A 14,367-nucleotide genomic window follows, 5' to 3' on the forward strand; every position below is an offset into this window, starting at 1 on the left:
GCGGAGAGGAGCGCCCCAACCCGGGCCCCCGAAGGGCCGCGTGACCCCCGTGCAGCCTGAGCGCCGGGAACCAGGCGGAGGCGCCCCGCCGTCCGGGCGCCGCGGGAAGCCGCGAGGGGCTCCGCGGCGGCCCCCGACCTCTGCCCACCGCCCTGACGCTCCTGCTCCCGCCGGGGGGATGTCGCGGCCCGGGCTCCGAGCGCCGCCCCGGCCCCGGGGCTGAGCTCCGGACCATGTCCTCCCGCAGCCCCCGGCCCCCGCCCCGCCGCTGCCGCCGCCGCCTGCCGCGCCCCTCCTGCTGCTGCTGCTGCTGCCGCCGCTCGCACCTCAACGAGGACACCGGCCGCTTCGTGCTGCTGGCGGCGCTCATCGGCCTCTACCTGGTGGCGGGCGCCACCGTCTTCTCCGCGCTGGAGAGCCCGGGCGAGGCGGAGGCGCGGGCGCGCTGGGGCGCCACGCTGCGCAACTTCAGCGCGGCGCACGGCGTGGCGGAGCCGGAGCTGCGCGCCTTTCTTCGGCACTACGAGGCGGCTCTGGCGGCCGGCGTCCGGGCCGACGCGCTCCGCCCGCGCTGGGACTTCCCCGGCGCCTTCTACTTCGTGGGCACAGTGGTGTCCACCATAGGTGAGTGCCGCGCCCCACGCGCGTCCCTCCTCCCGCGCCATCCCGCTGCCTGCCTCCTCTGCTTCTTGCTCCTTAAAGCCCCGTTGTCTGCTGCGCCCCACCCCCGACCCACCCGCCCTGCGCCCTGCCGGTCCCCCTCAAGTGACTTTCAGCCCTCGAGGAGCCCCCAGAGGCCCGTCTCTGGCGCGCACCCGGTGGTCACTAGCATGGCAGTGAGGCCCAGTGGGGAGAACCTTCACCCAGGTGCTGGGCAGACCCGGGACCGCTCAGGGCCTGATATTTCCAATTCTGTGACCAAATACTCAGTTTTCTCCTTTAGAAAAGGACTTGTAAGAATGTTTCAAGGACCTGATGCTTCTTTCCTATGTCCCATGACGCACGGGCCTCAGGTCCCTCATCCAGGAGATTTGCAAAGTCCCTTCCCCCTCTTTCCCTCCACGATTTTATTCTCTGTCTTTTCTTTCCACCTTTTCCGTTTAGTGTCTTCTAGCCCTTTTGCCTTTGGGAAGGTGACCACTTTCCCTAGAATCTTTCTCTAGATCTTGCCCTCTTCCAGGTCTACACTGCCATGCCCAAAGAAAAGGCCCTTAGACTCGGAGGCCAGGACTTCAGTTGTTCTTGTTCCGCCCCAGCTGATCTTCTTCCCCCTTCTATTTCTTCTCCAGGGTTTCACCTTACCATCTATCATCCAACCAGTTCTGCTACCTAGAAGAGGCTTGGGGGTGGGAGGTGTTCCCCTATACTTTCTCCCTATTTTTTGTATAAGCAGTTCATGGTTTCACAACCTACAAAAAATGCTAAGGAACTATGCCTTTAAGCCCCCCACATCTCCTACTTTCACCCCTCTTCTGAGTCTCTTTGCAGAGATTCTGGAGCCACCATTGTTCCCCACTCCACCCTTCCCTCTCTTTCTTCTTCTCTTGCTCCCTCTCCCCAAGCTCCATGTCCCCTGACATGGAGGGTGTGGAATACAGGCCTCTACAGGGTGTGGAATACAAGATTTTCACTTTGGTCAGACTTTGTGTGTGCCCCATGCACTCCTGCTTCAAATCCTAGGTGGGAGAAGGCATTTGACTGGTCAAACCTCATCACCCCAAGGAACTGTCTCCTGTAGTAGTTTTGGTGGGGGGGGGGGCTGGTTTCACTGGGCTGAGAAGTGAGGGACTTCACACTCTTTCCACGGGCAGATACTGGACTGGTTTGGTATGCCAATTCAGAAGGGAGCATGGACTAACTGACCAGTGTAAGCCAGATGGCTTCTGGGAAGCAGAAAGACTATATCCATGTGCAGGATATGAGCAGCTAGAGATGTCTCTCTGAATGTATATGTACAATTGGTGAAAGAACTTCCTCGCCTTTAATGATTTTTCATGTGTCATGCTTGATCTGATTATTTTAATAGAAAAGACAAATATGGCCCAAGTCCAAAGTACACACAAACTGGATAAAAATACCCTTTAAAAGCTATAGCATGTTGTTATGGTGACTGAAGATATAACATGACCCCCTCAAAATATCCCCCTTTAAGAACTGCATCAAGTTGCTATAGCAACTAGAGTTTTTGTTGTTTTTTTTTTTTTTTTCCCCAGTGCTTTAAAAGTACTAAGGATGCTTAGTCCTGGAGGATGACATCATGTGTTCATAGCTCGTTATTGATTTGTGCTCTTCCTCTTGTGAACACACCTTTTTGCTTTCTTCCATCTAGAGGCACACCTGTATGCATATTAGGCAGCCACAGCATTCCTCTACCCGTGACACGCTTTGGCTTCCTAATGGAATCCACAGGCTAAATGGGAAGATGTTAGTGGTATGCTCATCCCTGTGGGCCATCAGTCCATTCAAATAGGACCTCGTTACAGAGACGTGGTCTCTGTGCCTTTCTGATAAGCTTCTGTCCCTTTTTTTTTTTTTTTTAAAAAAAAAAAGCAAAGTTCTTAGATTAACCATTTGTTTAGAAATCTGTATGCCTTGGAGGGTACAGACTCACATCTGGACATGGGCACGTTTCCCCACCCTCCACCAGAGTTCCAGTGCTGCTGCCCTGTCACTGTTTACCCCTCTATCACCTCTTTTCTCTATCTCTTCCCCATTTATCTCTAGTAGCCTCCAAATCTTTCAGAGTCTAAGACTTATTTTTGGTGTATTTTGCCAGTTTCCTATCAGCTTCTTCATTCACTGCCCGGTTACAGCTTCTAAAGCTTCTCTCAGCTCTTTGCACAAAGTCAAGTCAGCATGTTGGCAAATTGTTCCAAGCCCCAGCCTTTAATCTACTGGCAGGATTGGCTGTTCTTTAGTCAAGCGGAAAGGATCTATGTTCTCTTTCTTGATTTGTGTTTTTGGATGTAGGCAAGCAGTGTAGGAGGGCTACTGAAGCATGTGTCAATGTTACGAATGACCCAGCCCCAGCCCCAGTCCCAGCAATTGTTTCCAAAATCTACTGCAGGGAGATGTTCATTCCAGAGGGGAGCATCATTCAGGGACCAGAACCAGCCTGTGCTGGCATCCAACTAGCCCTTTGCAGGGTACCATGACAGCCACAAATTAGTAGGGTCTGTGACAGTTATCCATGTGCTGTGATGGTCTGGGGCAGTACTGTAAATTCGTCACTTCTGTCAGAAACCTGCTGAATCCCACAGTAGCATGATTATCATTTCAGCCTTCTCTTGCAAAAAGTACTTGGATGAGATTTAAGTAAAGGCCTACATATATCATTTTCTCTTTTGCTTACATAGTTTCTTTCCCTTAAATGCCCTGAGTCTTCAGAGACAATTATTATTACTGGTGCTTTGATGGATGCAGCAGCTCAGGGAGCCAAAGCTCAGTCCAAAATGGGCAGTCAGGATTTTCGATCTGCCACCTCATCCACTGAATAGGAAAATTAGCACAAGCTCGATTTTATTTGGTCAGTGACTCTCACAGTGTGCATGGTCCATGCAGCAGTGTGGACATTTCTTTTTCTCTGTGTTGTATAGCTCTAGCTGAATGGTTCATCTAGATTAATACAGAAAACCTTCCATGAAGATGTCAGCATTGTGTGTGTCAGGCCGAAGACTTATTTCACAGGCAAAGGCTAAAGTGTATTCAAACATGGGCAAATGGAGCACAGCATTTTGGGGCGGCATATCTTGGCTGTCCTCACTAAAGATGATTAAACCACAAAGGGGAACTTAGGTCCAATCACACGTAGCATAGAGTATCAAGGGACTTATCTCAAGGTACAGTTAATTATGTGTTCAGTTAGGTCCGGAATTGAAGTTATGCAGTGTTTGCTTCTACCAATTCCATGCATATAATTGGTGGGCATATCTTTTTTTAATCAAATTTTATTGATTTGCCATTCATTTACATAATTATATAATTTTTGGAGTATAACTTCACACTTAAACATGTGCACCTGTTCTGTTCCCTCATCCTGGTGGGCACAGGGATACGACTTAAGTTGTTTGAGATTGAAGTATTTTATAATGGGTCTATATGGGTGTGTGAGTGTGTGTATGTGTGTGTGTGTCTAGAACAGGAGAACTGGTAATGTTGGTCAGGCCAACAAATTATCAAGTACAGAGAAAGCTTGAAGGATTAGATATATCTTAGAAGTCTAAGATAAAAGGACCTGGCAGGTCTTAAGATGGCTGGGAAGGCGAGGGCTGGTACCAAGAAGGTCAGAGACAGAAGCACTAGCAAGTAGGAGACAGTCAGGTAAACTCTGGTCAAGGGACAGGAGCCACTTAACTCTGCTTTCTTTTGCACGTGGGGTGTGTGTGTGTGTGTAGGGGAGGAGAAGAAGAAAGGAAAGAAATGGGAGACATGGAAGGGAGATATGGAAGAGTTTGGGTGTGACTGTGGATACTGAAGGTCAGGTGGATCATCATCATGAGATGGGGTATTGTCCTGACATTTGGCTTGAAAAGGGTCCCATCTAGAGCCAGGCAGTTTGCAGTTGTGTAGACACAGAGCTATGTCCTCCCAGCAGTGGGAAAAAGTTGCCAGTAACTGTCCAGCAGTAGTTGAGGTTGTATTGAAAGCCAATCTGAAGAACTTAAGCAAAGTAAAAATCCACTCTGTGGTCTATATTATTCCTTTTCATTGCTTACATGAACTGAAATCCTGGGTAATTATTATTTCCCCCATTTATCCTATATAACATGTTCCCAAAGGGCTGAATCAAATTTGCTTTAATGTGAATGAATGTATCCATATGTTCATCCCTCCATTCAACAAAATCCAGGACAAGCATAACTCATCATGGATGCACATGGGGCCTTCGACATGTCATTGACTAACCTGCATCTTCCTATGATACTGGAACTCCTAAAGATAAAGACAGTCACTTGTATTCTTTAGTCCCAAATTATGTTCTTGGAAGTGGTGCTCTAATTCAGATATCCAAATAATCTGAGGCATATTAATCCATCATTTCATGCTCTACAGGATGTTTTACTGGTTGACTTTGAAAAGATTAAAGGGAAATTCTCCACTGGGGGTTTAATTATGAAACTGCTGTCAAATTTACACATAGGGAAGAACATATTTAAGTCTTTCTCAAATGGCAGCTTGACATAAACAGAAATATTTTTGCTTCCTTTTATTAGGTTTTCTGGCAGCGTACTTTAGCTATAAAGCTAAAACCATGCAGCTAGAGATGGAATGGTGTAGGTATGGAGTTGTCACTTTTGGCACTGCATAATTTAGCTTGCTACTTTCAGAATTAGGCACACTTAATTATTCAACTGCGAGATTAGTAACAGGTCCTAACTTTTTTCCTCTTTTTTTAACATGGATTTTTAAAATGTGTTTTTGCTTCAAAGGAAACGAAGACATTATAAGACCGAAATGTCACTACCACATTTACATTCCGTTTTCTTCTAACATGTATGTAACCAGCTGGAGATGGTTCTGATACCAAGAGTGAAATATGTTATCCGGGAGAAGCGCACCTTTCCTCACTGCTTTCTCTCATCAACCACTTTTCATTGAAAGATGATGCTATGACAACTTTGAAGGACATTTAGGGGAAATGTATGTCCTTAGATCTCAAGCTCTAGAGGGTGAGCAGGAAATACATTCTCACTCACTGCTGCATCCTCAGCTCCCAGCATTGGATCGAGCACCTAGTAAGCACTCAGGAATTTCTCATGAATTGAGAGAAGTCACTCATGCCACAATGTCCTAATACAACGCTCATTTTTGCAGGCTCCTGTGCAGCTCTTTGTCATACCTTTTGTAGGGAAAAGAAAGGAAACTAGCTGGTGTGTGCTGAAATACTTCCCTTTTATTAACATTTCATCATCCATGTTGTTTCTGTGTTTCCACATGGCCTTCACATACTAATTTTGGTGTGTTCATAATATTCCATTTACTTGGTATTATCGCTGGGGCCTGGGTGGTTCCCAGTTTGGAGCTATTTTGAGTAATGCCACCGTGATCGTCTTTCTGTGCATGGTCTTTACTTCTGTCCTCTTTCCAGTGGCGAAACTGTGGAGCCGATGAAACGGCTATCTTCATGGCACTTGTGATGGCCTCTCTGGAGTGAGAGACTGTCTGATCTTTCCTAAACTGAGCCGCCACTTCCACAGAGCGTAGCAGAGATTCAGACAGTTATGGAGCTAACTGCTCCATGCAGACAGGTCACGGAGCCACCTCCTGAACAGGTGTCATCAGGCTCCCCTGCTTTGGTGAGAACTGCTTCTTTAGGAAGTTTTCGGTGAGTGGAGAAGGGCAGGCAGGAGAAAAGATGAGAGCAACTGCCAGGCTATTGAAGACAAAGACTTAGAGGGGACCCTGCCTGACCCCTGGGGCCCTGGGATAGTCTGCTGCCACCCCTAGGCAAGCTGGCTGAGGGAAGGGGGCATTATTCCCCTCATTCCCAGCTGTGCTCAGGACCCCTGCCAGGAACAGCCCAGAACGGTGCTACAGGTTTCTGTTCATAGGTTTAGGTGTGCCCTGAGAGTCTGCCTTCCTCACAAGCTCCCTGGATGCCCATGTTGTTGGTTCCCAGATCACCCTGGAGTAACCGGGGAGTGGACAAGCAGCAGTGAATCAGGCACTGGTGGCCCAGACCCAGCCTTGCCCCTCACTGGCTGCATGACTTTGGGACACACCACCACCCAGTGCCTCAGTTTCTCCATTTCTTAAAGGAAGGAGGGCACAGGGGCACTGAGATCCCCTCTAGCTCTGATGTTCTCCCTGGTGGGGCTGGGGGCATCTGCTTCCATGTGGATGCAGTTCAGTGTAGACTAAGCAGGCTAGCCCCGCAGATTGGGCTCCAATCTGCAGTTCTGCCACAGATAAGCCATGTGTTCCCCGTGACCGGAGGGCTCTCTCCTCACCACAGTTTCCTCCTCTGTAAAGTGAGGATGAGGATGGTTCCTGCCGCACAGGGATTCTTGAAAGACTGAGTGGGTTATTCTGTGCCTGCGGTGCCTGGCAGGTGCTTGGTAAGCACTGATTGGCTCCCCAGACCCCTGTACTGCATGGAGGGAAACCGAGGCACTGCCCAGATCCTGCAGTGCACCCGGGCCACATCACTCTGTGCCAGCCCCGTGGGTCTCAGCCACCCTGCAGTGTGGCATCTGCTGCACTCTCATTGGCTACTGTCTCTGAGGCGTGTTGCTGTCCTCCACTGTTACATAACTGGCCTTGGTGGGTGCTCTTTAAAATGCAGTTTCTTTGGTTCCTCTACTAGAATATCTCAGTAATTCCTCCTATGTGTATGCTCTTTCATCTTTTTAAAGAACATAGTTGGTGAATAAGTGAATGAGTGATTGAGTGGGGGGTTAGATGGGCCTCTGGTCCCCACCCCTCTGTGCATCCTCCTGCTTTTCGAGGTGGGATGGGCCTCTTGGCAGTGCTGGGACTTAGAGGGAGGTTGAGGAGCTGAGACTAGCAGGGGCCAGGCCCTGCCACACTTCTTTTGGGTGGATCTGGTGTTAGGACTGCGGGTGGAGGCTGGTGCTGCAGCAACAGCCCTGTTGCAGGTGGGAGCCAGGGTGCTGCTCCAGGCCCCCGGACCTATAGTTGATCTTCACCCTCCAGTAGTGAAGTACAGTGTAGACTTACACAGCTCCCGTGGAGACAGCATTCTAAGTTAGAGGCCTCCTAGAGCAGGATGGGGAAGGTTGGAGGGCCTGCCAGCTTCTCCTCTCTCCAGATTCCACTATCTAGCAGCCAAGGCTTTAGTTGTGAGGGGTGAGGGGGATAACCAAACGATTGTTGGTCTCATTCATTTCCCCCCACCCCACCCCCAATCATGTATCATGCTCGCCAGCTTACTCTGTTTTTATTCATGTATACTCAGGATCCTCCCTAAAATCCTAGGATACCTGCAAGGAGGCTCTTATCCCATTTTACAGTTAGAGAAACAGACTCGGTTGAGTGACTTGCCTGGGGTCACACAGCAAGTCACTATCAAGACAGAGTATTCAGGGCTCTTGATGGCCCAGCATCCCTTCTGCTGCCCCTGAGCTGCACACTACCAAGGAGAAGGAAGCATCACAACCTGGTCTGGGGTTTGCTGGGTGGTGAGGATGGAGGAGGAAAACAAACTCCACGAGGGCTCAAGCACAGTTTAGGAATCCTATTTGGCAGTGCTGTGCTCCTTGCTGTTGATGATTATACTGCACCAAGAGTTACCTGCTTTCCATCCTTCACAACTCAGCACCTGTCGATGACAGACTGCCAGGCAGATAAGAGAGGGTAGGCGAGCATGGTGCTTCGTGTTACGCACCCTAGAACTTTGGGAGCTGGTATTGAAAGGCATTTTGGAGGCCCACTGTGCCAAGCTGCTGCCTAAAGAAGGAACCTCAGCTTTGCGCTTGGATAGTAGTAATGGACAGAGAACTGGCAGTCTTGACCTAGGCCTGCCACTCACTGGTTACCTGAACCAAATCACCAGAAAATCTGTACTTGAGCACATTAGTCAGAAAAGTCTAGGGACATGGCCAGCTCTGCACAGGGCCTCCCAAATACCAGTCAACTTGCAAGAGCCTCTGCCCAGGGTCATATATTGGAGGCAAACTTGGTGGGGGAAGGGGGGCGGGGGGATGGATCATGGAACCATTATGCACCTGCCTGTGCACCTCCACCTATAGCCACTCTTAGCTTTCAGCTGTCCCCCCACCTTCCCCCTCCCACCCTCTCCTATTGTCCTCACCCCTGAAATCCAAGTACTTCAGAGCTCAGAGCATTGCTCATCCTATTCCCTCCACTGGAATGCCCTTCTCCATTTTCTGCCAAGTGAACTTGGTTTTCAAGATCCAGCTCAGAGGGCCCACCAGTACGAGTTCTGCTATGACGTCCCTCTTACTGCCCCCAGTCATGATCGTTATTTGATTCTATGCCTGTATCCTGGTAATAATGCAAGCCTCTGCTCAGTGGGATAAAGTATGTCAAAAGCTGGCACAGGACCCTGGCATGCAGTAGGTACCTGCAGTTATTTTCCTTCCTTCTTCCTGTAGTTTGGGAGCTATGTCTTGGTAGTGCTTGTTTCTGCTACAACTGACAACAATGATGGCTATCATGGCAGCAGCCGAGCCTTGGGTGACTACTCTGTGTCGGGAGATGGAGATGATTCAAGCAAAGAGGTAGTTTCTACGAGTCATGGATCATAATGCTTGGCACAGAGTAGGAGATTAATCAATGTATGTTGAATGGATGGAATGAATAAATGCTAACCCAAAACCCTGAACTGTTGTTTAAAAAAAAAAAAAAACAACAAAAGTAGTATAGTCTGGGCTCAGTTGGTCCCCAGGAACCTCCCAACACCATCCTCTACCCTCCTCTTCCCACTGCTGTGGTGGGAGGGGGCTGGCTGTGCACGGGCCCCTTAGCTAGGCCTCTGATTCAGTCAGCTGCTGGCAGGTGTGCCGCGGGCACCTGGCTCATTCTGGCTGGCGCTCCCCTGGCTGGCAGCACCATCCCTGTGGCTCTAAGTCAACTGGGTTCCTGTCCTACCCTGCCTTGGAGTGAAACCAAACTAGTTCAGTCCTGAAAAAGGGGGCTAGGGCCCTAGTCCCAGCTCCTACCAACTCAGATTCCCCCAGCTGCAAAGAGGGCCCACTGAATTCTACATGAGCCAGTAACTCCACCTCCTCTCTCACCTACTCATGGCACACCTCTTAGAAACCAGATATTGGCCCAGAGATTTCACAAAAATGTTATCAGCAACTAAATGTAATTCCACAAACCAGGAAAAACCATTCTGCTCCCTCCCCCCCCCGCCCTTCCACCACCACCTACCCAGCACTGCCCCGCACTATCACAATGCCTCCAAAAATACTTGGGGAGCTTTTATTGGAATTGGGTTTCCCAGCTTTCTGGAAAGTTACAGTTGAGATCAACACAAACCCCGAATTGCACTCTGCATGACTTCTCCCTAATCCTTTCCAAATGGCCACCATCGCATTTCCTGCTGCCAAGTGTTCTGAATTCTGAGCACCTCGTGGGGAGCTGTAACACCAGGGCCTGCCAGAAATGCTGCAGGGGCAGCCTGGGCCTGTGAGGCAAAGGAAAACACGCAACTCTGCTATGTTGAGTGTGTTGGCATTTCCTACGGGGGCAGGGAATATTTTAGAGACCATGCAGTTTTCTGATGGTTGGATTCTATTTTTAAATGGGAAGTGAAGGAAGAAAATTGAGATGGCTTATGAGCCAGCTCTGAAAGAGGTCTGGAAGCCCCAGGCAGACAGCAGGGAAGCCAACCCTGCCTTTGTCAACCCCCAACTGGAATGGCCTGGTCTTCCCAGCACCCAGGAGCCTATTCATTACAGTATCCCCCAGTGTCTGGTACAGAGCTTGGCACATGGGTGGGGCTCCAGTGATATTTGTTGAACAAATGCCTGTTTTCACTATTCTCAACTTTACCTAGGCGGCAGTTTAAGAAAATTAAAACATGCAAATCCCCACTTAGAAATCAAATAATACTCTGCCTTATTAAGGCAGCTTCGGTTTGTGAAGGGTTTCACTCCCGGACTTCTCTAAGCAGGCAGGTACCCCACTGCATTAAAATGAGTTGCATCATGCAACCAATATGTCAGCACCAGCAGCTAACCCTAACCCTTTACTGCCACTGCCATGTTTGCACAAACCTCAGATCCTTAAGGCAGCTCAGTCCTCATGTTGAGGGATCGCGGGCAAATTGCTGGGCAATACACTTGACCTAGTGGGCAGGCAGTTCAGAAGCATGTATGACAAGAGCTGAAGTGTGTCCTGAGCCCCGTACTGAGTGCAGTTGCCATGCAGACCAGAATGACTTAGGAAAGTACCTGACAAAGCTACTTGGTGTTCAGTGGGCAAGTGGGTGTCTCCATTTTAAGAAAGAGGGAAACTGCATTTCCAGGAGACAACTTACAGTGCAATACTGTCATCTGGAAGAGGTGCTAAGGGGCCTTTTCTCATTCGCCAGCAGGGTTGCAAAGCCAAGTGTTTATGGCTGTTTATGGCTGAAGGGCCTCCGGCTAGAGAATTGGAGCTGAGTACTCTACTTAATTCTAGCCTCATTCCTGACCCTACCCTTCTCCTGCACAGGGCTGAGCAAAGAGGAAGAAAGTGATTCATACCCTAAAGGGAAAGACCCAACTTCTCTTTGTAGTATGACTGCTCATTCACTGAGAAGACCAGCTCACTGTCTTCCTCTCCACCCCTCTCCAGAGTTCTTCCACAACCCATCCAAGACCCAGGGTGTGTGTTCCTTGACCATCTCACATACAATATTTTTCTCCATCCTACTCCAGCAGGAACTCCATGCTACCTATATCCCTGCTGAGACCAGTAATGCACTACTTTAAAAGTTTTTGACTCTAAGCAACTCATCTTCTGACCACTACCCTGCCCACTTTGGGCCTCACTGGTACCATTGTCTGCTTTGCTCAAGTTACTATAGCAAAACTGGAATCATTAGACCTCAGGACATTTGCACTTGCTGTCCCTGCTCTATGGAGCACTGCCCCCTATGTTCAGTGCAGCTGACTTCTTAGCCGCATTCAAACCTCAACATCTGAAGCTAAAATGTCAACCCTTGAGAAGCCTTCCCCAGATACCCTGACCACTGTGTTGCCCCCACTCATCCCCAGCCACTGTCCATCACACTTCCTTGTTTTATTGTCCTCAGAGCATGTGCCTCTTTCATATATCTGGGTCATACGTTTGTTTACTTCTTTGTTTGTTGCCTGACCTCTGGTCACTCTCTGCTCCATGAAAGCAGGATTCTTGTCTCTCTCATCCACTGTTATAATCCCACTGGTAGCACAGCACCTGGTATTTGTTGAACAAATGAATGAACTTCCAAAGCTTCAGTTTTAACCTCTATAAAGTAGGGAATAATCATAGTGCTGATCTCAAATGGTCGATGGGAGAATTCTGACAAAGGAAGGAAGGCTCCTTGTCTGACCCCAGCATTTAATAAGCACTCTAATTTGAACTAGTGTTTTTAAAAATAAATACTTTGGTTGAGATCACACAGTGAGTTTTTGGACCCTAAGCTGAGGATTCTGGCCCCAGATCCTCTGCTTGTTCCAGTGTGTCTAAAGTTGCCTGTGAAGTTGCAGGATTGTTAGGCCTGGGAGATGAGTGTGAGGTCAAGACCAACCTGCCTTGGCATTTTAAGGAACAATGACAGATCCAACTGCTTTAGTAGGTTTAGGTCATATCCGAGGGCCAAGGAAGCCAGACGGAAGTGTTTAGACTTGGGCTGGTAAGCAATAAGGAGTCATTCTGCTTTCTTGAGCAGGAGTGTAATGTGATGATGAGTGTTTTAGAAGAGCATTCTGGCTGATTAATTACTATATAGTTAGGCCGTTAAATCGGGCAATCTAGTTAGTCTAAATTGTCGGTCTCCAGACTGCCTAGAAACAACCATATATTATTAAATCCTTTGTTTTGGCTGTTCACCTTGAACATTTAAATCAACCCACTACAAGCTGTCCCTTTCACATTATGAGGAGCTTACATGTCTCTATGAGTGGTAAATCCTTGAAGAGTATGTACTTAGTTTGTATATTCAGCCCTGAACTGCTGTGTGATTCCAAACTCATTCAAAAGGATTGCCAATGTGTATTGTTTCTTCATGAGCTCCAAGTGGCTCCTGATCCATGATAGTTATAATTTTATTTTATAGCTACTAATGTGCATACTTTGAACAAAGAGTTAGCATTTTGCACAATACACATTAGCTGCTATAAGACACATTTTTCTCAAAATGATGTCTGCCTCATAGGCTCATGGGAAACACCCCCACTTAATAGGCTGTGGGTTAGTACATATTGTTTATGTAGTAAGCCAGGATGCTGGCTATCTATGTGACGAGTGAAGTGGTAGAGGGGACTAGGGGTGGGGGCTGGGGATCACGCGCTTGTGGAAAGGAACAGAGAAGCTGTGAGAGATGTTTCCAGGCGTCAAATGGCAGGATCTAGTGATCCCTCACCACCTCCACTATCTTGGGTCTTCTTGATGTTCTTTCTTCCCCCATTTCTTGACATCAAGTCCACATATGAAGATCTAGGGAAAGGGCTGCCTCTGGGCCTGGGGATGTTTATGATGTACCTGGAGATTTGGGTGCTTGTCTAATGGGAGAAGGCTTCTGAGGATGCTGTGGCTGCACAGGAGATTTTGGGGAATGAATCTGGTCTGAGACCAGTGGAGAAAACCCCTCCTCCAAAGCTAGGCTTGGCAGGGCAGGCCTCCCCTCCTTACTCAGATTGCTGAGGGCAGCTGGTGAGAAAGGCAACGCAGGAAAGCATTTGTGTGCAACAGAAATTGGCATGCAGCAACTTAATTCATGGCATCTTTGTCCCTAGAATCATTTTCACCTTCAACTGAAATCCCTGCTTTATTTCTTTTAATGTTTTTCCATAAAACTTCTTTTATAGCTGTTTATGGCTGAAGGGCCTCTGGCTGGAGAATTGGAGCTGAGTACTCTACTTAATTCTAGCCTCATTCCTGACCCTACCCTTCTCCTGCACAGGGCTGAGCAAAGAGGAAGAAAGTGATTCATACCCTAAAGGGAAAGACCCAACTTCTCTTTGTAGTATGACTGAAAACTAGCATCTGCAAGCCTCTGACTCTCCTCCCTTGCAATGTTTCCAGGATTTCCAACAGCAGAGTGGTGCCACTATAGTAAAATACATGTCATTTAGGTTCCTCCCAGCTCCTTTGAGCTATACCCAGGGCACCAAAATGTTTTTATGCACCAAGCAGTCCAGAACTGGAGAGCTTCAGAAAAACTTAAGATAGGGATGCAGTGTGTGTGAGAGAGTTCATATTGTACATACAGCAGTGAACAAGTAGAAAACAACCCTACTGTATGGAGCCAACATTCTAGTCAATAAACAAATTGGGGTAGTCAATAAACAAACAAGTTGTCAAATGGTGATAAATGCTAAAGAAAAAAAACAAGGTGAGAGATGGAGAGGGATGGAAGAGGGGGTGATCTAAAGGGGTCTCTGATAACATGACCCTTGAGCAAAGATGTAGACTGAAACAAAGGAGTGATCCATGTGGCCACCTAGAGGAGAATTATTCCAACAAGTGCCAAGGTCCTTAAGCAGCCACTTGCATGGTTTGCTGGATGAATGACAAGGAAGCCAGTGTGGCTGAAACAGTGTTTGGAAGAAGGTCAAGTGGTAGAGTATTAGAATGTGCAGTTGAAACAGTAATCAAGGATTAGATCATGTGGGGCCTATGGACCATTGCGAGGCCTCTGGATTTTACTCTGAGTGAAATGGGGAGCCACTGGAATGTCTTAAGAAAAGA

The 14,367-nt window shown here is 48.3% G+C and overlaps 1 protein-coding gene across 1 annotated transcript in view; it reads left to right on the forward strand.

The window, feature by feature from the left end:
* The first annotated feature begins 211 nt into the window (after positions 1-211).
* The window catches only part of KCNK12 (potassium two pore domain channel subfamily K member 12), a 40,590-nt gene continuing 26,434 nt past the window's right edge, over positions 212-14,367 (forward strand). The window contains exon 1 of the mRNA XM_037528097.1: positions 212-624. Coding sequence (XP_037383994.1) covers positions 234-624 — 391 coding nt within the window. The 5' untranslated portion in view covers positions 212-233. The remainder of the gene's footprint in view (positions 625-14,367) is intronic.

Source organism: Talpa occidentalis, unplaced genomic scaffold (assembly GCF_014898055.3).
Source record: "Talpa occidentalis isolate TD23 unplaced genomic scaffold, MPIMG_talOcc4v2.1 talOcc4.5, whole genome shotgun sequence".
In the NCBI taxonomy this organism is placed as follows: Eukaryota; Metazoa; Chordata; class Mammalia; order Eulipotyphla; family Talpidae; genus Talpa; species Talpa occidentalis.